The sequence below is a fragment of the Schistocerca nitens genome, chromosome 4 (genome assembly GCF_023898315.1).
Source record: "Schistocerca nitens isolate TAMUIC-IGC-003100 chromosome 4, iqSchNite1.1, whole genome shotgun sequence".
NCBI lineage: Eukaryota > Metazoa > Arthropoda > Insecta > Orthoptera > Acrididae > Schistocerca > Schistocerca nitens.
In genome coordinates this window covers 321,431,667-321,457,311 of record NC_064617.1, presented here as the reverse complement: position 1 = coordinate 321,457,311, position 25,645 = coordinate 321,431,667, and the positions used below count along the sequence as shown (strand labels likewise).

Genomic DNA, 25,645 nt, shown 5'->3' with positions numbered 1-25,645 from the left:
GAAAAAACTCGCAATTCCACTGGAGAATGATGTGATAGTGAGGCGGGGAAGGTATGGAACATTCAATGAGGCAGTTTACGCCTCAGGGTCATCTGCTGCCAACGACTTATTGCTTGAGCAGTCTATATCCATTGTGTCTGAGGGCCCAGCGAGATCTAGGTCCTCAGAAGACGCCAGAATCTCCACCTCATTCGCAGATGCAGAGCTTGTAGGTAGCGGTGGTGTGGGTGCCACCGCAATTCCCTTGGTCTTGGGGATCTTCTTTTTGGATTTCTCTCGCTGCTCTTTGGGTTTCCTTGGCTGGAAGGACTTCACTGATTCATTCTCCGTGACTGAGGATGAGAGTGAAGCCCTACGACCAGCCACTTTTGGGCTCTTCAGCCGCTGGTGGGTGTCATCTTTCCCACTAGTAAAAACCTGGGAAGGGAGTGACCCAAGGGACCCCTGCCTAGCGAGAGGAGCCAAAGGCCAAAGGCCAAAGAAGACACTTACACTTCTCCAGTGCAGAAGTGGGGACTGATATGCCCAATGGTGCGGGCGTGTTGCTCCCCGAAGTAGTGGTGCAGCAGCAACAGGGAGGGAAGTGCCCTAACCGTCAAGGGGGCAGGTGTAGTCTTCCGGCTCTGGGGGGTGACTGGGGATGGAGCTGATGGGGCTAGAACTGCTGTAGCAGCAGCGTAAGATTTATGTCATATGTACAGGATGTAGGCATTCAAATTTCCATTTAGCCTTAGTTTAGGTCAGTCAGTCCACAGTCTTGTGCTCCATGATTTTCCTTTCTTTCTGGAGAATTCTGAAGTCAGGCAAGCAAGCGAATGGTGCTCTCCACAGTTGACACAGATGGGAGGCGGGGCACATGGAGTATTGGGACGTGATGGGCGTCCGCAATCTCAACATGTGACGCTGGACCTACAGTGAGAAGACATATGGCCGAACTTCCAGCATTTAAAGCACCGCATAGGGGCGGGATATAGGGCTTTACATCACAGTGGTAGACCATCACCTTGACCTTCTCGGGTATGTATCACCCTCAAACGACAAGATGAAGGCACCGGTGGCAACCTGATTATCCCTCGGACCCTGGTGGACATGCCAAACGAAATTTACACCTCACCGCTCTAAATTGGTGTGCAGCTCATTGTCAGACTGCAAAAGAAGGTCGCTGTGAACTATGATACACTGGCCCATATTTAAGCTCTTATGAGGTGTGATGGTTACAGAAACATCCTCATCTTGTCATAAACAAGTGACACCCGTGACTGGGCAGAGGATGCTGATTTGATCAAGACTGACCCAAATCTGATTTTGGACAAGCCCTTCACCTCCCCAAACTTGTCCTCTAAATGCTCAACAAAAAACAGAGACTTCATTGTCAAGAAAGATTACCCCATCAGCTCTCGAACCTACAAGGTACCGGGGCGAATAAGAGTCGTTGCCATCCTTCGCCTGATGTTCCTCCCATGGTGTGGCTAGGGAGGGGAACGATTTGGGGTCATACTTCTGTGCATCGAATTGAGCCCGTGAACACTTAGAGACTGCTGGTGTTCTACACCAGCAAGAGATTATGTACTACACTTAATTGCGTGTCCTCTGCTCTGATGCCACCCATTCCGACCAGGGGCCCTCCCCATGGCCGCCACCCAGCCGCAGCAAAGGCCACCTGGCAGGATGGCCATTGCCATGAGTCCCAATGTTCCAGGGTGACAAAGCAAGTAGAGAAAGTATGTATTATTTCTCTGTAAGAATATATATGACAATTGCTTCAATCTTCAAAGATATACTTCTTGGGTCTGCAGACAGATCATGCTATCATCTGAACACACACTATTTTTGCAGTCCATCTGGCCATCATCTACAAGTGAGAACACTGCTCAGGGTAAATAACCTTCCTGGGAATTGACAACATTCGCATTTATTACTGTGAAGATGATGACCATTGTCCAGCATTTGGTTTGGCTCTCAGTGTAACACTTGTTTGTGCAGTATCAACATACCTGTTGTTGAATTTTAGAAAATGACTATCTCTGGCTTCCTTTTCTCTCCAGATCTGGGATCCACAGCATCACCTTATCAAGCAAAGCTACAAGAATCACATTCTTGTTCTCTCACAGTATGGGCAAAATCAAACTTCCCATTACTGAAGCAAAACATACTTCTGTATTGTTCCTACTCTTTTACATCCATAAAATCTGATGCCAACTGCATCTTATTTTTTCTGAGAGTTCCAACATACAACAAATTCTTTGCTTTCAAGTAATTTATGATATCAATATCAGAAAACCAATTTTCAACAGTGACACTGTGATCACTTCACTTGGTTTATTGCCAACACAGGAGGGAGCTCCTGACCATTGTCCAATATAAATTTTGATGGTGCGTCTGAAAGCCAGTGGTCAAAATACTAAATATTTCAACAAATTGTCTACAAAGTACAAATTACTCATCCATCAAACAAGGAAAGTAATAAAACTGATAAATAAAAGAAAACACAAACCTCCATAAATAGGACATCCTTAGGTACAATGAGCTCATGGATCATGCGAAAACCTAAAGATAGGAAGTTACTAGCCAGGGGGAATCCCGTGCTGCCTAAAATGGGAGTAGGGAACAAAACATATCAGCGGTACCTATCAGCTGATTATGGCTGACTGACGGTTAACAGACGTGGGTAAGAACCAGTTTCAAAATGCTAATTTATTAATGCAGATAGTGTATGAAATATTATTTTATACACTGATTTAATTAGGCCTACGTTTATGAGTATCCCACCCCAACCTGTAGAGTCTTGGTCTTTTAGCTTTAGTATATTTCTTGTGTTCATTGTCAGAACAGGATTTTGATATTCCTGCAGCTCACAACGAAGCTGTCACCTCTCAACCTAACCTAGAACTTGGGCTATGCAACAGATCAGCCTGTAACCACAACCAGTATTCCAAAACATAATATTCTCTTCTAATTAGCACACATATGATGTCACACACTATAACATTATTACATCCTGGATCAACGACAGTATTTTGTGTTCGTATGTTCAACTAACCTGTCAACACATTTTTGATTTTTATGAGGCTTGAACTCTTGCTACAGGTCAAAAGGATTATTTTCATCTGGTGATCTGCTAGGGTCAATAGAAGCATCTGATTTCACCCATCTGGTTTGTCCCGTGCCGTAAAGATGATGAGGAGGTGTGTGACACCACTATGACGTGGTTTTTTGAGTTGGTTATGTTTGTAGGGTGGTGGTGGTGTACTTTATGGTGGATCTGGACATGCCGAGTTTAATATGGTATTGGGTTCATTTGAGTTTGGTAGTCATTGCGCTAACATGGTTTTGAGTTTAGGTAGTTAGTGAAGTAATGTGGGTTGTGGAAATGTTTTCAGCGAGTTGCTACGGTTTCTTTTTTCCCCTTCTTTTGCTTATGTGTTTGACGTTTTTGTCAGCTCTGATTCGTTCGGTGTTTGTTATGCAGAAAGAATTCTACAGTAAATGTGGTGTTTTGTCTGCTGTACATTTATGATAGGTCAGTTGTGTTTTAATTCATGTAATGAATATGTAGTATTTGGGTTTTTGAGTGTTGGGGTTTTGGTTCCACTTTTCAGATATGTAGGTGTTGGTTTTTGGTATCAATTGTTGCAGTTGATCTATACAGGTCAAGGGAAATGCCAGATTCCACTTTTCAGGCTTGTAGATGTTGGGGTTTTTGGTATCTATAGTTGCGGCTGAGCTATACAGATCAAGAGAAACGACCGATTCCTATGGTTTTCTTGATGTGGCGGAATGTTGTTAACATAACTTGTTATATTATTTATTTTCGGGGTGGTTCATTGTTTCTTTATTGTTGTATATTTAGCTTGTCCCCGCCCTAAACCCCCTATCTTTCGCGGTTATCCCGTTAGTTTCATTTTATTTTTGGAGCGAGACGTTATTGTCATTTTTATTTTTTCTCGCGTTTGTATGTAGTGACGTCATGTTGCGATATTGTATTCGTTGGAACTAGCAGTTTCCGCCGTACTGATGTGGCGTAGGTCAAAATATACGGGTGGAATCGGATGCTTCTGTAGTGCCGCTACACTGACGTCTTTTATGAAAACTGCATTGAAGCAAACATTTGCGCAGGGTATACAATGTTATCTTTTTCAAGCTTCATTAAGGAAGTTTCATTGTTATAATGTAGTGTACATTTTCCTAATTTTGTTATTGCGGATCTGAGAAGCAGAAACCATACTGGCAAGTATTCATTATTCTATTCACAATACATATCTGTGACAGATCAAATTATCTAATATTTCTTGTTTTTATCCTAATATGAAAATTAACGCCTAGTTCCCGGTATAACACAACGTTCTAAATCCCATAGTGCAACTTTGAAAGAAATATAACGCATTACTATCAGAACCATATGCACTCCTATTACTACCCATCCAATAACAGGAAAATAACATTCCTTGCAGCACCCGAAGGTTTGTAAATTTAGAATATCACAAATCTTTACAGTGATCAGCAGTGTTGCGCTAAAGAAACCACAAACGACAGTTAATAAAACAGAAACACTATCAGAAATACTTTTAGCTCGAGATTATATGGGCACCAAGCAAATATTTCGCGAAATTTTGCTCAGAAATTTAAATTCCAGCGCAACGTAATTACAGGAAATAATAGTGTCCACAATTATCAAAGGGATTCCTGTTAATACTTGTAAATATGGTAACAAATTTTACTTCTACAGAACACTTACCACATCTTTATCTACAGTCGTTTTGCATTTCACAATAGCGTAAACCTGATGGATGACAATAACAGGTGGTAGATGGCCTTCAAACGCTTCGTTGGGAAACTTACTTCGCAAGTACACCAAGGCACTTTCTGTATCTGACGGCGCATCTTTTCCAAAATTAGTATTTGTTTTTGGGTCACTATCTGTCAACCGTATGTCAACCGATAAGTGAGGTTTCTTCCTTTGAATGTAAAAGTCTGGCAACGTTGCACGTCTCTTCATATTATGGAGAATACCGTAACGGTAGGAAGAACCGTAGCGCCCCCCAGATCTCTAGCATACGAAATTTACGAATTCAACCATTTTATGTTTATGCTATCTCTCAAGTTCCGAAGATTTTCATACGCCGGCTGGTTACTGCCTTTCGAGAGTGCTACTCAGCTACAGCGATGAACTAGACAACTGCATGGCTCTTGTTGATATGTACATCTTTGGCTTCACATTGCATATTGAAATGTAAACACTAGTGAAAATGCACGTGTTGAGCCGAAATACAGTACTTTGCAGTGGAGCGAAAAGCGACAGTGTGGTTCCAGTATTTTGTTAGTTAGCGGGCTGTGGCGAATAGTACAAAATATTTCTGCTTCATATGTCTCTCATTTCCATCCCTTTTTGTCTTTGTGACAGTCATTTAAGTGTGGAATTTTGAAAAACAAAAAATGTTTGTACTTGCCGAAATGAAGCATGTCATACGAATTCCACCACATGATTTTAAGAAGAGGCTTAATGATGCTATTTCAGAAGAGCTGAACAAGAAGTTGGCGAACAAAGTATGTGTTTGTTTTGGTTGGGCTGTAAGTATCACTTACTCGTAACTGTTGTAACATTTTTGTGTTTTCTACAGGTTGTTTTAAATGTCGGTTTGTGCATTGCACTGTTTGACATAACTCGTTTAGAAGATTCTTACATATTCCCTGGTGATGGCGCAGCACACACCAAAGTAAACTTCCGTTATGTTGTATTCAGGCCATTCATGGAAGAAATACTCATAGGTAAAATTAAAAGCTGTAGCCCAGAAGGCGTTCAAGGTAGGTGTCACATCGTTATCGTTTATGGTATTATTAATGTGTCTTAATATCGACACATTTACAAGCAACTATTGAATTATTGCACTCATTATGAGTGAATCAACACATGTAAATTTGGTCTTATTTTTAAGAATAGGTGACTTCAGAATTGCAGAACGTGAGTGAAATTTTATTTTGTCTGTAACTGGTTTTGTACTTGCCGTTTCTCATATTTTTCTCCCCGCAATACTCCTAGCTATACTTGTAATGAAGACCCCAGTGACTGACACATATTCAGAGGCTGACACTTAAAATTCACGAAGGTCGAGTTCTACTACATGCAATTTAGTCCATTTACAGATGTACTGACATAAAAATTCGTAAATGTTTAAGCACAAAACAACACTGTAACCAAAATTAACCATTCTAATTACACAAAAAACATAGAAGGTAGTTTTCTCTCCATCAAATCTGTAGGCATACTACTCAATTTTCAGGGTATTAGACATGTGAATAAAGCTAAATTTACGCCATCATAAATGCTTAAAATTGTTTTTAGTAAGATAGTACTAGGCTTTGCATGTCACTGCCAAGTTTATTACAATAATAATTTGTCAGAGTCAACTTTACACAGTTTGAAAGATGATCAGTCAACTTATTTCTGCACTTATATTTAACTTTGTGCATCATTGAAAATGCTGCCTTATGTAGACAAGTTAGTCCAAATACCATGAAACATGCAATGCGCCTTTTACTATGTTAGGGTAGGTTGTTACGCTCACTAATTTCTGGATGTTATCTTCATTATTTTCTGACTTTAAGGGAATATCATTTTGAAATCAAATTATTTCATGTTCAGTCTCACTTCAAGAGAAAAGTTCACACATTTCACATGAATGTCTTTCATATCCACTTTTTGGAAAAGTTGAGCTGTGAAAATCAGTTTTAAAACTCTGTCTTCAGTACTGTCAGGTTGGTTGCAGTAATCTCGTCATGCGGGATGAAAAAGTGTTGCTTGGTGTGAGTGATAAAGACAGTGAAATGAAATGAAAATGGAGACAAGAGAGGCAGATAGGGTATTGTCAGACTTGTTGTTGTTGTTGTTGTGGTCTTCAGTCCAGAGACTGGTTTGATGCAGCTCTCTGTGCTACTCTATCCTGTGCAAGCTTCATCATCTCCCAGTACCTACTGCAACCTACATCCTTCTGAATCTGTTTAGTGTATTCATCTCTTGGTCTCCCTCTACAATTTTTACCCTCCGCGCTGCCCTCCAATACTAAATTGGTGATCCCTTCTTCTAGTCAAGTTGTGCCACAAATTTCTCTTGTCCCCAATTATTGTCAATACCTCCTCATTAGTCATGTGATCTACCCATCTAATCTTCAGCATTCTTCCGTAGCGACACATTTTGAAAGCTTCTATTCTCTTTTTGTCTAAACTATTTATCGTCCATGTTTCACTTCCATACATGGCTACACTCCATACAAATACTTTCAGAAACGACTTCCTGACACTTACATATATACTCGATGTTAACAAATTTCTCTTCTTCAGAAATGCTTTCCTTGCCATTAAAAAAAAAAAAAAAAAGCTCCGTCTTTAGGCCACAAGTGGCCCTTCCGGGACCGTCCGGCCGCCGTGTCATCTTCCGAGGAGGATGCGGATAAGGAGGGGCGTGTGGTCAGCACACCGCACTCCCGACCGTTAGGACGGTATTCTTTGACCGAAGCCGCTACTAATCGGTCGAGTAGCTCCTCAATTGGCATCACGAGGCTGAGTGCACCCCGAAAAATGGCAACAGCACATGGCGGCAGGATGGTGACCCATCCAAGCGCCGGCCACGCCCGACAGCGCTTAACTTCGGTGATCTCACGGGAACCGGTGTAGCCACTGCGGCAAGGCCGTTGCCTTTCCTTGCCATTGCCAGTCTACATTTTATATCCTCTCTACTTCGACCATCATCAGTTATTTTGCTCCCCAAATAGCAAAACTCATTTGCTACTGTAAGCGTCTCATTTCCTAATCTAATTCCCTCAGCGTCACCCGATTTAATTTGACTACATTCCATTATCCTCATTTTGCTTTTGTTGATGTTCACCTTGAAATGAAATGATCGTATGGCATTGTTGGCCGGGAGGCCCCATGCGGGGAAGTTCGGCCGCCATATTGCAAGTCCTTTTAAGTTGATGCCACTTCGGCGACTTGCGAGTCAATGATGATGAAATGATGATGAACACACAACACCCAGTCATCACGAGGCAGAGAAAATCCCTGACCCCGCCGGGAATCGAATCCGGGACCCCGTGCGCAGGAAGCGAGAACGCTACCGCAAGACCACGAGCTGCGGACGATGTTCACCTTATATCCTCCAATCAAGACACTATCCATTCCGTTCAACTGCTCTTCCAAGTCCTTTGCTGTCTCTGACAGAATTACAATGTCATCGGCGAACCTCAAGTTTTTACTTCTTCTCCATGAATTTTAATACCGACTCCGAATTTCTCTTTTGTTTCCTTTACTGCTTGCTCAATATACAGATTGATTTCATTGGGGAGAGGCTACAACCCTGTCTCACTCCCTTCCCAACCATTGCTTCCCTTTCATGCCCCTCGATTCTTATAACTGCCATCTGGTTTCTGTACAAATTGTAAATAGCCTTTCGCTCCCTGTATTTTACCCCTGCCACCTTCAGAATTTGAAAGAGAGTATTCTAGTCAACATTGTCAAAATGTTAGAAAGGTAGGTTTGTCTTTTCTTAATCTATTTTCTAAGATAAGTCGTAGGGTCAGTATTTCCTCACTTGTACCAACATTTCTACAGAATCCAAACTGATCTTCCTCGAGTTCGGCTTTTACCAGTTTATAGTTTATTCCATTCGTCTGTAAAGAGTTCGTGTTAGTAATTTGCAGCCGTGTCTTATTAAACTGATAGTTCGGTAATTTTCACATCTGTCAACACGTGATTTCTTTGGGATTGGAATTATTATATTCTTCTTGAAGTCTGAGGGTATTTCGCCTGTCTCATATATCTTGCTCACCAGATGGTAGGGTTTTGTCAGGACTGACTTTCCCAAGGCTGTCAGTAGTTCTAATGGAATGTTTTGTCTACTCCCGGGGCCTTGTTTCGACTTAGGTCTTTCAGTGCTCTGTCAGACTCTTCACTCAGTATCATATCTCCCATTTCATCTTCATCTACATCCTCTTCCATTTCCATAATATTGTGCTCAAGAATATCGCCCTTGTATAGACTCTCTATATACTCCTTCCACCTTTCTGCTTTCCCTTCTTTGCTTAGAACTGGGTTTCCATCTGAGCTCTTGATACTCATGCAAGTGGTTCTCTTTTCTCCAAAGGTCTCTTTAATTTTCTTGTAGGCAGTATCTATCTTATCCCTAGTGATATACACCTCTACATCCTTACATTTGTCCTCTAGCCATCCCTACTTAGCCATTTTGCACTTCCTGTCGATCTCATTTTTGAGACATTTGTATTCCTTTTTGACTGCTTCATTTACTGCATTTTTGTATTTTCTCCTTTCATCAATTAAGTTCATTATCTCTTCTGTTACCCAAGGATTCCTATTAGCCCTCGTCTTTTTACCTCCTTGGTCCTCTGCTGCCTTCACTATTTCATCTTTCAAAGCTGCCCATTCTTTTTCTACTGTATTTCTTTCCCCTATTCTTGTCAATCGTTCCCGAATACTCTCCTTGAAACACTCTACAACTTCTGGTTCTGTCAGTTTATCCAGGCCCCATCTCCTTAAATTCCCACCTTTTTGCAGTTTCTTCAGTTTTAATCTATAGTTCATAACCAATAGATTGTGGTGAGAGTCCACGTCTGCCCCTGGATGTGTCTTACAATTTAAAATCTGGTTCCTAAATCTCGTCTTACCATTATATAATCTATCTGAAACCTGTCAGTGTCTTACCACTTAGAAATATTTTGCAAAACACTCATCGTCAGCAAACTGATATTTTACATTTAAACAGATTTCATTTAAATGGGTTTCAGACAAAGATTTTGAAAAATCACCTTATAAAACCATGTCTAAAATCATTGTAAAACTGATCAATGGACAAAAAATAAACTATTACTATAACTTTGATGTTTGACTGGTCTATGGCAATCGACTGGTTGAGAATCCCATGTTCTACAGCTATAAACAGGCTCTGCAAGCTGCTGTACAGTGCATGGCAGAGGGAACATTGTACAGTTGCTCAATCATTACCTTTCCAGACAAATATTTTCAGAAAATACTTCCTACCACTTATGTTTGATGTAAACAAATTCAGAAATTTTTTCATGGCTGTAGCTAGCCTACATTTTATATCCTCTTTTATTTGGCCATAATCAGTTATTTTGCTGCCCAAATACCACGCAGAACTCAGCTACTACTTTTACTGTATCATTTCCTAATCTAATTCTGTTAGCATTGTCTGATTTTATTTCACTACATTCCATTACCCTTGTTTCACTTTTGATGGTGTTCAATGTATAACCTCGTTTCAAGACACTATATATTCTGTTCAACTGTTCTTCCAAGTCTCTGTCAGAATTACAATGTCATTGGCAAACTTCTTTTTCCCCCTCTACCTCCATCAACTTTAATTCCATCTCCAAATTTTTCTTTGGCTTCCTTTACTCTTTACTTAGTCTACAGATTGAATAACATGGGTATAAGCTACAACTCTGTTGCACCCCCTTCTCTTCTGTGGCTTCCCTTTCATGTTCTTTGACTCTTCTCCCTTCAGTATGGTTTCTGTACAAGCTGTAGAAAACATTTCACTTCGTGGATTTTATTCTTGCTACCTTCAGAATTTCTGAGTGTATTCAACTCAGTAATGTCATAAGCTTTCTCAAAATCTGTGAATGCTATAAATGTAGATTTGCCTTACTTCAACCAAGGTAAATCATATGGTCAATATTGCCTCACACGATCCTTCATTTCTCCTAAACCCAAACTTCCCTGGGGTCAGCTTCTATTGGCTTTTGCATTCTTCTGTAAATAACTCATACCAATGTTTTGCAACCAGGACTTGTTAAACTTATAATTTGGTAATATTCACACCTGTCTGCATTTGCATTTCTTTCGATTTTGAACTATTACACTCTTCTATCGGAGGGTATTTCCCCTGTCTCATATATCTTGCATGCCAGATGGAACAGCATTGTCATAGCTGGCTCTTCCAAGGATCTCAGTAGTTCTGAGGAATTGTTTCCTCTAAGGGCTGTAATTTAACTTCGATCTTTCAGTGCTCTGTCAAATTCTTCTTGCAGTATCTTGTGTCTTGTATAATCGTCGTTTACTTCCCGTATAATCTTCATTTACTTCCTATTCCTTTTCTATGATACTACCTAAAGTGTGTAGCACTTCTGTAGATTCCTTTCACTTGTCAAATTTCCCTTCCTTACTTAGTATTGGTTTGCCATCCAAACTCTTGATACTCATACAGCTATACAGCTACTTCTCTCTTCTGCAAAGCTCTTTTCAGTTTTCCTATAAGCGGCCTCTGCATTTCCCCAAGTCATGTATGCTTAGCCATTTTGCATTTGTGTAGATCTTATTTTTTCAATGCCTCTATTATCATTTGTGGCATTTTTACGTTCTCTCCTTTCATCAGTTACATTCAATATTTACTGTGTTATCCAAGGAGTTCTATGAGGCCTTTTCTTTTTGCCTATTTGATCCTCTGCTTCCTTCCTTTTGTTTCTGACAGTCTTTAAGAGTTCAAATAAAACAAATATCTGTGTCAGTCACTTTTTTTATTTTGTCCCACAATGTCATTTTTAAGTGTTTACTCCCTTATCTTCAGGTGGAATAATGATACTTTGTAACATTTTTGCTAGCTACATGCAGTCTGTTGTTTGCTGTGGTTTCATTTTGCTACAAAAATGTGCAACAAGCACTTGTTAGTGTAACATGGCTCTACAATTACAAGTTTTAAGTGATGATAGAGTTACAATCTGTTTCAGTGCCCAGAACAGTGTGGTTCATCATAAATAAAAACTTTTTAACTTAATTTGTCGTGCAGAATGTGAACCAATAACATAAACAAACCATAGATTGTAAAGATATAGTGCCTTGCCTCATAGATTAATCATTACTAACTTACACTGTGGACCATAGATACATGTAACAATTATGTGATTACTTCATTATTTACAAGAAGTCATTTATAAGAATTGCTATTCCAAATCCATGACAGTAAAGACGCAAATAAAATAAAAACATAAAAAATGGAAAACTTAGTCTTTGCATCAGCACAATCAAAGTCTTACTGTCTCTGTACAATGCACTGGGAATTATCTTTTATTAAGGTCACTCAGGAATTAGAAAGTGAAAAGAGTTATAATGCATTTTCTAGTATAGTTGCAAAACTCTTTAAGAAGCTCATAGCCACTGTCTCAGCTTTTTTCATTTAGTGTGCTCATTGCCACTGTCTCAGCTTTTTCATTTATGTGTTCTGTCCATATTTTCTATTGTGAATGAAAATTTCCAGTTCTTTATAAAGACTGAGTTTGTGGCCTTTGTTTAATTTGTGAAGTATTATTAGATTGTCCTCTACAGTATCAAAGGAATGTTATGTGTTCTGTGAATGTGTGTAGCTATGGCACATTTATGGAGTGTATTGTATCAAAATGCATTAATTTGTTCTTTGAATTTGGTTTGAATGCTTCATCCAATCTGACTGGGGCATTGATTGCATTTCAGCTAGCATAGTCTTACTATGTAATTTATTGCTGGTGGGGAAAGCAACTGTTACCTTGTATAGTTTCAATACATTAACAATTTTTATGAAATGGTAACGAAGTGGGGAAGGTATACTGTCCTGGAGTCCATCTGTTTGTTGTTCTTATTTATTTTTCTGTTTATCTTTCTCAGTAGCTACAAAGAATGCAGCAAATGCTGCCAAGGTCAGCAGTAACACAAAAATTGTGGTAGCACACAAGGCCAATAGTTTATTAAAAAGAGAACTCAGTGAAACAAAGTACAGTACTATTAAATCCACCAGTGACAGTAAAACACTTAAAACCATAAACAGTAATCTAAAAGAACATAAAACAGTAACAACAAAAGCAGACAAGGGCAACACATGAACAAACTTATATTGAGTAAACATTAGAATTCTTTAACAAAAACAATATTGAACAGATAAAGAAAGACCAAAAAGACAAATTTCAAGCTGAACTTAAGACTCTTAAAGAAGACTGACTTCTTACTTACTGTGAAGGAGAAATACAGATACATCCATGAACACAAAAACACCACAACTGAGGTCACAGTTAAATATGTACAAGGAAGACTGTCCTGTGAGACCTGAGACCTGAAGTTATATGTAGAAACAAGCCATATAAGTTGAATCACAAACTAAAGGAGACTGTGATGAACAACTACACATTTGGAGTAAACTGCTCCATCGAAAACAGTTATACTGTAGCAAATGAGCTATTAGACAGACAACCAAATGGTCTATCAATGGGCTCCAACATATCGGGGACCATAGCTAACATATTCATTAACCACCTTGAGCAAAAATTATTCAGTGGCAACAGCCCATGTTTACAAGACATCAATTTTTACAAAAGATATGTGGATGACACATTACTAGTAACAGAGAGGGTAAACAAACAAGGTGTTGAGGCAATAATTCAAGCATTCAGCAGTATGCCTAAGAACATTCAGTACATTTGTAAATATGAAATTCAGAACTCGATAAACTTTTTCATCTTTGCCATTACCAGTAAAAACAGTGAACATGTGATTAGGATTTACAGAAAACCCAGAACTGCAGATGCAAATATCCGTGATTCTTCATGCAACCCACTCATACACAAATTAGCAGCGAACAGTTCCATGTTGCACAGAGCATGCAAAATGCTATTAAGCAATGAAATTGAGTCGTCAAACAGCTAGCAGCTGAAAATGGTTTTCGACCTGCACTCATAGAAAAAATGCCTAAGAAAGTTAGGAAAGGAATGGACAGAAAAGAACAGCAAGCAGACAGACACCAGAATTGTATGCCATCCCTACTTTGATACCATTTCATAAGAAACTGCTAATATATTGAGACCATTCAATGCTTTCTCCACCAACAAAAAGTTAGATAATAGACTGCAAGACAATACAAAAACCAGTAAAGATAATTCTCCAACTCAGATGTATACAAGATAAAATGCAGTGACAAAGCTTCCGGACTAGATTCAGAGAACACATTAATGCATTTAGATGCAACACACCCAATAAATTTGCCATAGCTTCACATATTTAGCACTCAGGACATTAATTTGGTAACATAGAGGACAATCTAGTAATACTTAACAAATTAAAACCCCCAAGGGGCTCATGGTTCTTTTTGTGAGTTCGTGCATTTCACTCAAGGGGCTTCGAGATATTGCAGCCCATTCTTCCTACCTGGGCTGCATTTCCTTCACTGTGACCCTCGCTCCTTAACTGCTGCCCCATCCTTCCCCTCTCTGAGTGTTCTGATTTATGTCTACGTGGCTATCCACCTGGTTCCCTGTATTCCTTGCAATTTTGTTCCTCTTGCCTTTTGTTTTTCATCCTTCCGTTTTGGCATTTTTGGTCGTCCTTTGGGATTTGACCTTCGCTTCTAAATTTTCTCTATGCAGTGTGAGATATGACGTGGATACCTTTACCCCTTTCCTTCCTCTCATCCTTCCCCAGCATAGCCCCCTTCCACCTTGCTAGGTCACCAGCTTGTGTAGCCTGTCTGTGTGGTAGGGCTGTTATGTACCCATCTGGCTGAGACCCCTGACAACACAGGGATCACACTACTGATACCCGAGCTGTTGCCTCTCCACGTATGCCAAGGAGAGTGTGCTTGTCATCCTGGAGCATTGGAACTCCCAGCAATGGCCGCCATGTCAGGCGACCCTTGCTGTGGCTGGGTGGTGGCCATGGGGAGAGCCCCGGATCTGAATGGGTGGTATCAGGATGGATGCTTGGTGCATAAAGTGTATCAAGCTGCAAAAATCTGGCCATTTTCAAACGGCCACCTCTTTGAATGGTAAAGGATCATTGAAAGCTGCTTTGTATGACATGGCAGCATTCCCTTCCTTGGCAGCACCCTGGGAAAGGGGCCAGGCTCACTGTCTTGGGATGAAACACTTTCCCCACTACCTGGTCTGTACTAGGATGGATGGGGGCACATTCACCACCACAAAGCTGTTGTTTTTTGTAGACAATATCGAGGACAACTTTAGTGAAGTGGTCTGCAAGTAAGATGCGATCAGGCTCCCTGTTGATCAGAGCTGCTTCTGCTACCCAGTCTGCAGCTCTTTGTGTTTGTGATTGCGTTGGCAACATCCCGGTGTCTGTTACTCCTCACAGTCTCTGAATATTGTCCAGAGTGTTATTTTGCATAGGGACCTCATCCTGCAAACTTATGAGGAACTCTGCGCTAACCTGCAGTGACACGGTGTTCATTCTGTTCAACATGTACAGAAGGGTAGTAAATACGACCTCACTGATACCGGCACCTTTATTCTGGCTTTTGAGAGAGATACTCACCCAGGGAAGATAAAGGTTAAATGTTACTCATGTGATGTGAAGCCGTACGTTCTGCCACCCATGAGGTGCTTGTGTTTTGGGCATATGTCTTCCTACGGTGGACTCTCTTTGTGTAGGCTGTGGACACCGACTCCAGGAAGGAAGACTGTGTTCCGCCACCTGTGTGTGTCAATTGTCATGACCGCAACTCTCCACACTCACCAGATTGCCCAGCTTACAAGGGAGAAAAGAACCACCAAGAGTACAAGGCTCTTGATTGCCTATTTTATGCTGAGGCTCATCAAAATTATGACAGACTCCACCCACTGTTGATTTCTTCTACTTTTGCCTCTGTTACATCCTTTCCCCCCTCCTACCTCTTCCTTTTTCTGAAGATGGACACCTTGTCGCAGTCTTCTTGTAGCTGTGCAAGGAGCGGTCACTGGAGATGAGGCCACCTTTGCTGGAAGTGAAACAGAGCGAAGTCCCACTCCATGACTCGTGGGGCACTGAGGGCTCAGCCAGGGTGAAGTGGAGCTGCTGGCTGAAGAAGTGGGAGAGGGTTAGGTGGCAAGGTGTGCGGGACTGGGGGTGCTGACTGGCAATCTGGGGCATAGCTAGTTCTGGTGGCACTGCCAAACATGGCCCCCCTGCGGAGACCTCATACATTCAGTGACTGCGAATGCTGTGGACTGTAGCATTAGCCCAGGATGGACAGCGACCCAACAATCATGTCCATACCGGGGTGCTCAGCTGGAACCAGTGATGGACCCGAGACAAGAGGCGGCTGGTGGAGATAGCAGTGTAGTGTGGGTTCATGGTGCCCCCCATTTAGTAACTCAGCAGACCTTGTCTGTGGAAGCAGAATTCACCATGGTCAACATCTTCTCTTTGAAAGTCCACACCATCCTTTCTGCCCCTCCATAGGATTTGGGTGGAATGGGGCGGTTAGCTGCCATGTGATCACTTGGATCCCGCAGAAACAGATAAACTGGGGGCCATTATCCAAAATGATGGCCAATGGAAGATCATCGATAACAAGGATATGAGGCAAAGTCCAAATAATATTTGCCACTGTAGCAGAGGGGAGTGGGTGGATATAAGGAAATTTGCTGGATGAGCTGAACACAGTGAGCCACATCCAATGCAAAAAGGGACCGACAAAGTGAGTGTGAAGAATCTCCAGGGGTTCTGTCTGGAGCCAGGGTGAAAAAACCTTGGGGGAAACTGGCTGATGGTGGGCACACGTGGTACTGGACTGAACTATCAAACTGATATCAATCCTGATGTCTGACTGGTAGGCGTGCTGACAGGCCAGCTGCTTCATACACAGAACACAACAGTGAGTGGCATGCAGGAGATTGAGGACCTTGGGGTGCAGAGCTTGTGGGATAATGACCTAAGGCCAGTCTTAGGGCAATCTCCAATGCCAAACATGCCAAATACACTGGACAATCGAATGGACTGTGGGGTACACTCATGTCTATGCTCTGACCACTGACACATCAATGGGGAACACCTGAAGGGCCAATGATGAGCCAGTCTAGTTAAAAAATGATGAGTTCCTGAGAGCATCAAACGGGATCCAAGCCAGCTGACAGACAGGACCGTGTTGATGTTTACGTGGCGATCGGATGGTTTGTAGCAGATGTCATATGTATATGTTGCCTGAAACAATGCTCAACGCTGAAGCCTTTGTGCTGTTTTATTCAGGGGTCTGGTCCAAAGATCAGACGATGCATGTAACAGCTTGCGGTCTGTGATCAATAGAAAATTCATTCTGTACAGATGGATATGGAATGTCTTCACTGCACACACAATAGCTAACAACATTTCTCTGTCTGCGAGTAGTTGCACTGAGCCTGGGTGAGAGTTTTGGGTGTTCAGATTGGGATCTCAGTGGGAGAGCACTGCGCCAACTCCATGCTGTGAGACGTCAGTGGTGAGGAAAGGGGCTTTTCTGGCAAATGCAGGATGAGACAAGTTGATTATTGCAGAGCCTACTTTAGTGTGAGAAATGCTGCCTCACAACGCAGGTGACCACACAAAGCGAACCCTCCTTCTTTGCAGGGTGTTAAGGGGGGGGGGGGGGGGGGGCGCTTGAGCTTGGCGGCCTGGGGGATGAAACGACTGTAATAGCTAATCTTCACCAGAAAGGACTGTAGTTCTTTCACAGAGTGGGGGCGTGGCATGTTGTCAATGGCCTGTAAGTGGTCTCTAGTCAGACGGATGCCTTGTTTGCAGAGGAGGAAACCAAGGTGCTCCACTGAGGGCTGGAAAACTGTACATGTATTGATGTTACATTTCAGGCACTCAGCCAATAAGTGTGGAAACAAGGAGTGCATATTCTGGAGGTGTCTGGCCATAGGTGTCCCTGTCACAATGATGTCATCTAAATAATTGCCACATGAGGGATTCCCTGAATCAGTTGTTCCAAGAAGCATTGAAAAACAGCTGGGGCACTAGCGATTCCAAATGGAAGCTGGTTATACTGTTACAAGCCAATGGGCATATTAAGCACCAGCAGGTCACAGAAAACTGGATATGATGGCAGTCATCAGATCAATCTTCATGTAACAGTCTCTATTCTGTAGCCTGGAGAACAGGTCCTCTGGTTGTGGAGTTGATAAAGAATCTACAATCAACTGGTCGTTCACAGCCTGAGACAGCCATCCATTTCTTTTTTTTCCAATAATGAGAGGAGAAGCCCACTGACTGGGAGAAGCTTGGGGGATGATATCGAGTGTGACCAACCTGTCCAGTTCCACCTTCACCGTCTCCTGGAGGACGTGAGGCAATGGGTGCTTTCATACAAAGTGCGGGGCCGGGTGCTCTCATGCAAAGTGCAGGCCTGAACCTCGCTTCAAGTGAAGGTGTACCTCAGCAGATGCCACCCGAGCCAGACCTGGAGAAAATAATTCTGAAAAGGGGTCATAAAATTTTCGATTCCTTGAAACAGAATATGAGGGATACCAAATGCGCACCTTCAGAAATGGAAAACCCAAATTGCTTGAAGGCATCTAACCCAAAAATGTTTTCCACTGTGCCAGAAGAAACCACCAAAAATGAAAGCACATTGGACACATTTTTATCGGAGACTTTTGTCAAAAACACACCTTGCACTGGAATTTCATGACTGCTTTAGACCATGTGTACAATGGAGGAAATCCCAGCATCATACAGGTAGAAATGTTGATCAGAGGAGAAGACGCGCCAGTATCCACTTGGAAAAGTACAGTCCAACCCATCATGTGCAGTGTGAGTAGGTACTTGATGGGTTTTTCTGATGTCAGGTTAAGCACAGTGTCAGTGGTATGAATGGCGTCAGCCAGAAAAGAAGACAGTGTGTGCATGGCTTCAACATCACTAAGCCACTGTGCAGGCACGGTGCAGCACATGGAAGTAGTGTGACGATGAATGCCACAGACAAAACAGATAGCCAACCAGCATGGGCAGGGCAGGCTCAAAGAAATACTGAGGGCATAATGGAAGACGACACTGACCCATGTGCTTGTCAGACAGGAAGGAGATGAAGCCTCTGAAAAAAAAAAAAAAAAAAAAAAAGAAAACCATGACTGGGAACTCTGATGTGTTGTTATCCAACGTGGAATGGCTGTGGGGAACACATTGATTACTCGTAATACCAGACCATACTTTCCTGATGCGTGCTCATGACATGTGTACTGCTGACCCACCAATCATGGCCACTGTGGCAAAACAAGGCTCCCCTCTATAGTCTGGGTACTGTGTGAGTTCAAAAGCCATAGCAGTTTTAAGAATTTTATCCAAGTAAGGGTCTGCATGGTGCATAGCTTGTGCATGCACTTCCCTATCTGGTACAAATTGAAGGAGGGGATCCCTAATCATAGAATCAGCATACGAACGATAACAAACAACATCTTCAGACCAGGTGAAAGCACGACAGCAACGAGTAAGGTCGTGAAGCTCAGTGACCGAATCCTTATTCAATTCCAGCAGCAGCAACTTCCACTGCTGATAGAATTGCAACCTAGCACATGCCACTAGAGACTAGAGACTGGCTTCTGCAGTGGTCTGACAACAGAGTGCAAATATCGAGAAATGACAAAGCATTGGGATGCTCTGTAAGAGACAACTTGTGGAGCAAAGCCATCACATCTCTAGATGACCATGACACGAAAAAGAGGTTTGCTTCAAATCGGTGTCGGTTACCTAGTATATTGCGAAAGGATGGTTGAGGTGCTGTAAATATGTGTCCCATTGGTCAGAAGAAGGAAATAGAGAAACAGCTGGGGGGTGTGTCACCATTGACAGACAATGCTGACAGCTGTTGTTGTAGTAAGCGTCTCCCATGGCGAGATACTTGATAAGAAATAATAAGACACAGGTAAACAAGAGCAAGAATTTATAAGGACCACAGTAAGGAGATTTAATAACATAGGAAAACTCTTCTCAGTAAAAAACAATAATACAGTTTTTCAGACACTAACAAGTGTATGCCTGGAACACACAGTGAATGAATGTAGTAGGATGTGAAGACTATGCCACTGATAAACCCTAACAACGGAGATTGAGCATTTGATGTAGTTGGCTGTCAGGTACATCTTGGGATATCGCTGGAGATTCGTAGGTCCTGCTGGAGTGTCTTCCGATCGGGCTCTGACTGATGGACTGTGAAGAGCCAATGCATGAATCAGCCCAGAACTCTCGTGGAATGAACTGCCAATGTGTTAGCTTGCGCTGCCCTACGTAGCCGGGGCATGGAGGAATTCGTGCTGATCCAGTTCAGGCAATGCTTTGTACATATGCAAACTCATGATGCTTCAGGGCTTGAGGTGTTGGCGATACCTTTAGGCGAATTGTGGATCACAGCAAAAACCCGACTGCTGATGCTCTTACTCCATTAACTGCCAGTCCAACTGACACTGGTCCTGTTAGGCCAGCCACCACCGCAGCAGTTCTGGGTCCAAGATGGCTGAGTAATCAAAGCACAGAAGGCCCAAAAAGACTCATTGCCTGTTGCTCCTGTTGTGGTTTACGTTTACTAAATCTCTTTGTTCTGTATTAGCTGGATAAACTAATGGTGAACAAGAAGTACAGAATCACACAGTCCAAGAGTACTCTTGACCCGAGGTAGTAGTTGTTATCAGAAGGCAGTCGGTGTAATATGCAGGTCATACAGAGCATCAACAAGAACTACTGTTGCCAGTAGAGTGCTTGTTACATCAGGCAGCTTGGCCATGAGATCCTACCAGGTGACATGGCGATTGTCTTAATGGCATAGCTTCCTTCCACCATTTGTCCTCTGGCAGCCACTCACAGTGCCATCGGAGTTGCAGATGGCAACATTGGATCAAGTTTGGACAGTTGTGATAACTCCAACTTGCTGCCAGAGTCCATTGCATCATCTACCTCTTTGCAGTTTCTTCAGTTTTAATGTGCAGTTTATAACCAGTAAATTTTAGTCAGCTCACATCTGTCTCTGAAGATGTCTTTTGGTATAAAATCTGTTTTACCTTTGTGTACTCAAACTGAAACCTTTTTGTGTCTCTAGGTCTCTTCCATGTATACAGCCTTTCATGATTCTTACACTTAATGTTTGTAATGATTAAATTATCCACTGTGCAAAATTCTACACATTGGCTTCCCTGTCATTCGTTTGCCCCCAATCCATGCCATCCTACAATTTTTCCTTCTCTTCCATCATACTTTCTTATTTATTATTGGACCTACTCCTGCATTACTACCTATTTTTCCTGCCAAGGCACTTCACTAATTCTTGCTTTATGTTATTTAAACTTATCCATTTCCCTTCTTAAATTTTCTAGCCCACCTGCCTGATTACGGGATCTAATATTCCAAATGCTTTCGAGTGTAGTCTCTGCCCAGAGATCCGAAGGGGGGGGGGGGGCTATTTTACCTCTAGAATATTTTACCCATAAGGATGCCATCATGATTAAGCCACACAGCAGAGGTGCATGCCCTCAGAAAAAATTACGGCTGTTATTCCCTTGTCGCATGTGTGTGGGGGGATACTTATTTTAACTAAAAATAGAATTATTGTAGCACATATTTAAAATAAAAACTGTGTGCAGTGTTGCACTTCCTCCATGAAATGTTGATAATGACCGTATGGGAATTGGTTAGAAATGAAGTGTGAGAAAAAGGAGGGGTCATTGGAAGGAATTATGATCATATGGTGCTCATTTCAAGCTTTAATGGTGTTCTGTTACAGAAAAAATGGCAATTTTCAAGTTAGCTACCAATTGAATTTAGTGCCATTTCATATTTCTTGCTGCAGGATAACACTAGCTAAGCATTTTGGCAGATTCTTTTAGTAGTACCCACTTTCAGCTCTGTTTTTTTTTTTCTTTTTTTTTTTTTTACAGGTTGGTAGACATCAGTTGAGCGCCAGTCATTTATATTATAATGAGGAAGAGAGCTGCGAAGACACACACACACACACACAAAAACTATAGACAGCCTGTGGAAGCATGTTTTATTGCTACAGATTTAGATGGACTGTACTAGTCCACAGTGAATTTTTTGCAGAAATCAAAGTAGATGATCTTTAAAGATTTCTATGCTCTGAACATGAATATTACGATTAAAATTGTCTCCTAGCTCAGACGTACTTTAAGTTGGGATTTCACATACATTGCTACTGTATTCCATCGGACATCCAACTTACCCATAGTCCACCATCCTGTGTACCACTGTTCCATGACAGAAATGTCACTGTGATACTGCTCACCATGCTCATCACTGAATGCACCACAGTTCTCTGTGAAGACATCAAGGTGGAAGTAAAGGAAGTGCATCTTCAGGGTTATGTTGCAGCTAATGACCTTATAGAGATGAATGAGTTTGTCCAAAAGGTCCCTGTAGTTTTCAGCAGTCCTGTGTCCTAAGAACAGTGTTGTCACATTATGAAAACAATGCAACACATGCAGCTGATCAGGTGTTAGAGTGGACTTGAAGTGTGTGCTCCCAACAGCTGGCGTATCAGTGGACCAATGAATATCCCCCATGTGATCTTCTCTTCAGTCATGCAAACATATTACACAATTATTGAAATGCTGCTTCTTTCCTGTACAAAAACTTAAAAAAATGCTATAATGAGTCCCAACTTATGTGTGCAATGGTGGGGGAACAATTTTGTTTTTGTTCTTCTCTGTTGGCCATGATTTTCCCTCATCCTCATGACAGGCGGCTCTCTCACAACGTGAGGTCTGAGTGACATGCATTTTCTTTCCAACCTTTCCTCTGTAAGGAATGAACCAACACATTCAAAACCTAGATTGGTTTTTGCTACTTTTATATGTATCTATCAGCATGTGCTTGGAATTTCAGGTCCCAGAGGCAGGTGCTGTACAATATTCTCCTTTTTGTCATTTTACTGTTGTTTCCAGTGATTTCCTTAATGACAAAAATAATGTAGTTTTGTGTTCTAATCATTTATTTGTTTCAGTTACACTTGGGTTTTTTGATGATATAATTATTCCACCAGCATCGTTACAGCATCCGTCAAGGTTTGACGAAACAGAACAAGCCTGGGTTTGGAAGTATGACACTGATGGTGACACACACGATTTGTTTATGGATCCAGGTAATATTGATATCACAGCATGAAGCATTTGTTTTTTTTTTTTGTAGAAGACAGTGCACTTTTTATGTTTATGTTTATTAATTGCTTTTATTGGCAAGTGACATGAAGCCTTATCCACATAATTTTTTGTGTGTATGAATATTGGAACATTGTTTTGTAATGGCCATAGGTAAAGAGTCCTTGCTTAGCTTGTCTAATTTCAGGTCAAAGGATTACTGGAAATTTGTCTGTTATTTTCAAACATAACAGGCTCACTTCCCTCAACAGAAAAAGCCCATGCTCCCTAGTACCCATTCCCTCCTCATTGTGATTTTAACTTGGAATGGTTTGTTTATTGTTTATTCCATGGGTCACATGCATAACATTTCATTGTGGCATATTTCATTGGGGTGTTGCCTTCCTAGAAGTAATTGCCTGTGTCATTGTAGCTACTTCTGCAAGACTACCATTTTCAGTTTCCTAATTTTTCAGCCAGTGTATCCAAAACAGTATGTTAGTAGTTAGTCTAATTCTTGTTCAGCGCAGTATCCCAATCCAGATTCCATTCTTATTTTCAAACAAACTACTGGCAATTGTCAGTTCAATTACTTCTATAATATACACTGTTAGTGTCATTATTTTATGTGTATTTAGCATAATAATCCATGCTTTTACACACATGGAACTGTGCTCCTTCAGTCCTAATGAAAAGACTATTGTTTTGCTTACTATATTCCATTAGAAACTCTTTAGATGTTGCTAAGTCCAACTATTTTACAGTGTACTATCTGTTAGAGGCGTAAGTCAGTTAGAAACACTTTAGATATGCTTAAGTGTCAGGGTCATCTGTAGAAACCATCATCAAAAATGGGCCAAGTTTTAAAAAATTATGGAAAGTTGCAGGTCCAATATAATACTTGATAGAGCGTGTTTGCTAAAACTAAATACCTGTGAAGTTCAGGAATTAATCTATATGTGTATCAGAAGGTACTTGAATTGGAAGTCATATGTTTTTTGCCGTAGATAAGAAATGTAAGACTGAAATTTGTACTTGTAACCTTCTGTTTGCAGCCTGACATTTTCCCCAGAAGTAACTGTAAATTTACAACTTAACCTCCGTGTAAAGTCACAGTAGTTGCAAAATACTGTAATTACACAGGAAGTAAGTGAGGAAATTTTAATTGGTAGCCGAGACAAAATTCTGTAAAATAGTTCTAAAAGCTTGTCATTCTTAATGGAAATTCATTAGCGGTTGGTGAGAAGCGAACATAAACTGCCTAGCAGTTTAAGGGAGTTAAGGTTGGAGTAACAACTATCACCAAGCTATAAAGAACCCCTTCAAGAAGTAGAACACTACAGCCAGCTAATTTGTCACACCTGAAAAAGAGGCAGAAATATTTGCTTTGTGTAGGAAGATACGGAGCAACTGCGGAAAGATGAATAGTTGATCAAGCACTTGTCGAAATGTATATTTAATACAGTAACTGAAAATTACAGAAATGCACCTCTGTGTTAAGAAGTGTCTGATATAAAAACGTCGATATAAAGCAAAGTGCAGAAGGCAGAGAGCTGTATTAACAGATCCACACTTTGCAGTGCATAAAACCTTCAGTTCAGTGGTTACTACAGCTGTCCCACCAGAGAAGTTACATGAAATATTTTAGTAATTTGTAACAATTGGTGGTAGCACAAAATGTAGGGCCCAGGCACAGCATAATTAAAGCCAAAATAGCACACTGTCTTTTAAAATGTTTATTCATAATGAAAAGGTAACAATTTTCATTTCAATGTCATACCATTTATTTGGTATCCAGCAGGATTTCTGTTAACGCTAGGTACAACAAAACCCAAAATTTATTATTTACAATTTACCCTTAAAACTACTAATGTAAATAATCAACTGGATTCTGTACTGAATCAGTGCCCCTTCAAAATTAGCACACGGCAACATGTAATATTTAGTCCAACTTGTGACTGAACGAGGATTTAGGTGTTATAGGGCTATAAATGTACCTGCTGTGTGTGAACCACCCGTCAGTTAAGGTTGCTACATCTTGATCATCCCGCCAGTATTTGTAAAATTGTTTAAAAATGTTTAACATTGTAGGACCTTCCTGTTAACAATGTGTTAAGGTGACTCTAGAAAACATGCCTTTGTGTATGAATGGCATCCTTTTCTATTCAGTAGGTATTTCAACTTCATTTTTGATTTGTGTTGTGGCTACAAAATCAGCTGTATCAAGTGTTGGCTTTCTGCTCTTTTATTCAGCACTAAACTCTAGTAGATATGACAGTTTGGTGGAGACACCAGCTGCTTTGGAACTTCAGCTAAATTTTTGAAGCAGTTGGGGTACAAAAAAATCAATCATTAAAGAAGGCAGGAATCTGAACCCAAACTGTACATTTCCGTTTTGTTCGATCTGTGTAGATACAGAGACAAGTGGATATGAAAATAATGGTGAGCCAGTTTCCACAGCAGGTGTCAATCTGGTTTTGAAAATGATAGTTCAGAGAATTTGTTGTCACTTCAGACAGATGTTAGGATGATACTGTGTATTTTGCCAACATTTCCTTTTATTTGAAGTACAACTAGATTACTACCAAAAGCTGTTGATAAACTTTCTTTGTTGAACAAACTGTTTCCATCCATGGACCGTTATCTGTTTCATAAAAGCATTTACAGGATACTAGTCAATATAAATTCAGTAGGGTGATGAAATCCATGAATTCATCACTGTTGTCAGATAATAATATAAATAACATGAATGAGTGCACTGTCAACATCTA

The 25,645-nt window shown here is 41.0% G+C and overlaps 2 protein-coding genes across 5 annotated transcripts in view; one reads left to right on the top strand and one right to left on the bottom strand.

Moving 5' to 3' along the window:
* Positions 1-5,155, bottom strand: part of LOC126253679 (serine/threonine-protein kinase 19-like) — a 67,776-nt gene extending 62,621 nt beyond the window's left edge. Inside the window, exon 1 of one of the 3 annotated variants that reach the window (XM_049955202.1) lies at positions 4,736-5,155. In XM_049955202.1, coding sequence (XP_049811159.1) covers positions 4,736-4,996 — 261 coding nt within the window. In that variant the 5' untranslated portion in view covers positions 4,997-5,155. The remainder of the gene's footprint in view (positions 1-4,735) is intronic. The other 2 variants (XM_049955203.1, XM_049955204.1) reach the window with 2 other exon arrangements.
* An 18-nt stretch (positions 5,156-5,173) lies between these two features.
* LOC126253680 (DNA-directed RNA polymerase III subunit RPC8) overlaps positions 5,174-25,645 on the top strand; it is a 44,686-nt gene continuing 24,214 nt past the window's right edge. For both annotated transcript variants that reach the window (XR_007546012.1, XM_049955206.1), the window contains exons 1-3: positions 5,174-5,544; positions 5,619-5,802; positions 22,742-22,879. Coding sequence is in view for 1 of the 2 variants with exons in the window: in XM_049955206.1 (XP_049811163.1) it covers positions 5,434-5,544; positions 5,619-5,802; positions 22,742-22,879 (433 nt within the window). In the remaining variant the exon portion in view is untranslated. The remainder of the gene's footprint in view (positions 5,545-5,618; positions 5,803-22,741; positions 22,880-25,645) is intronic.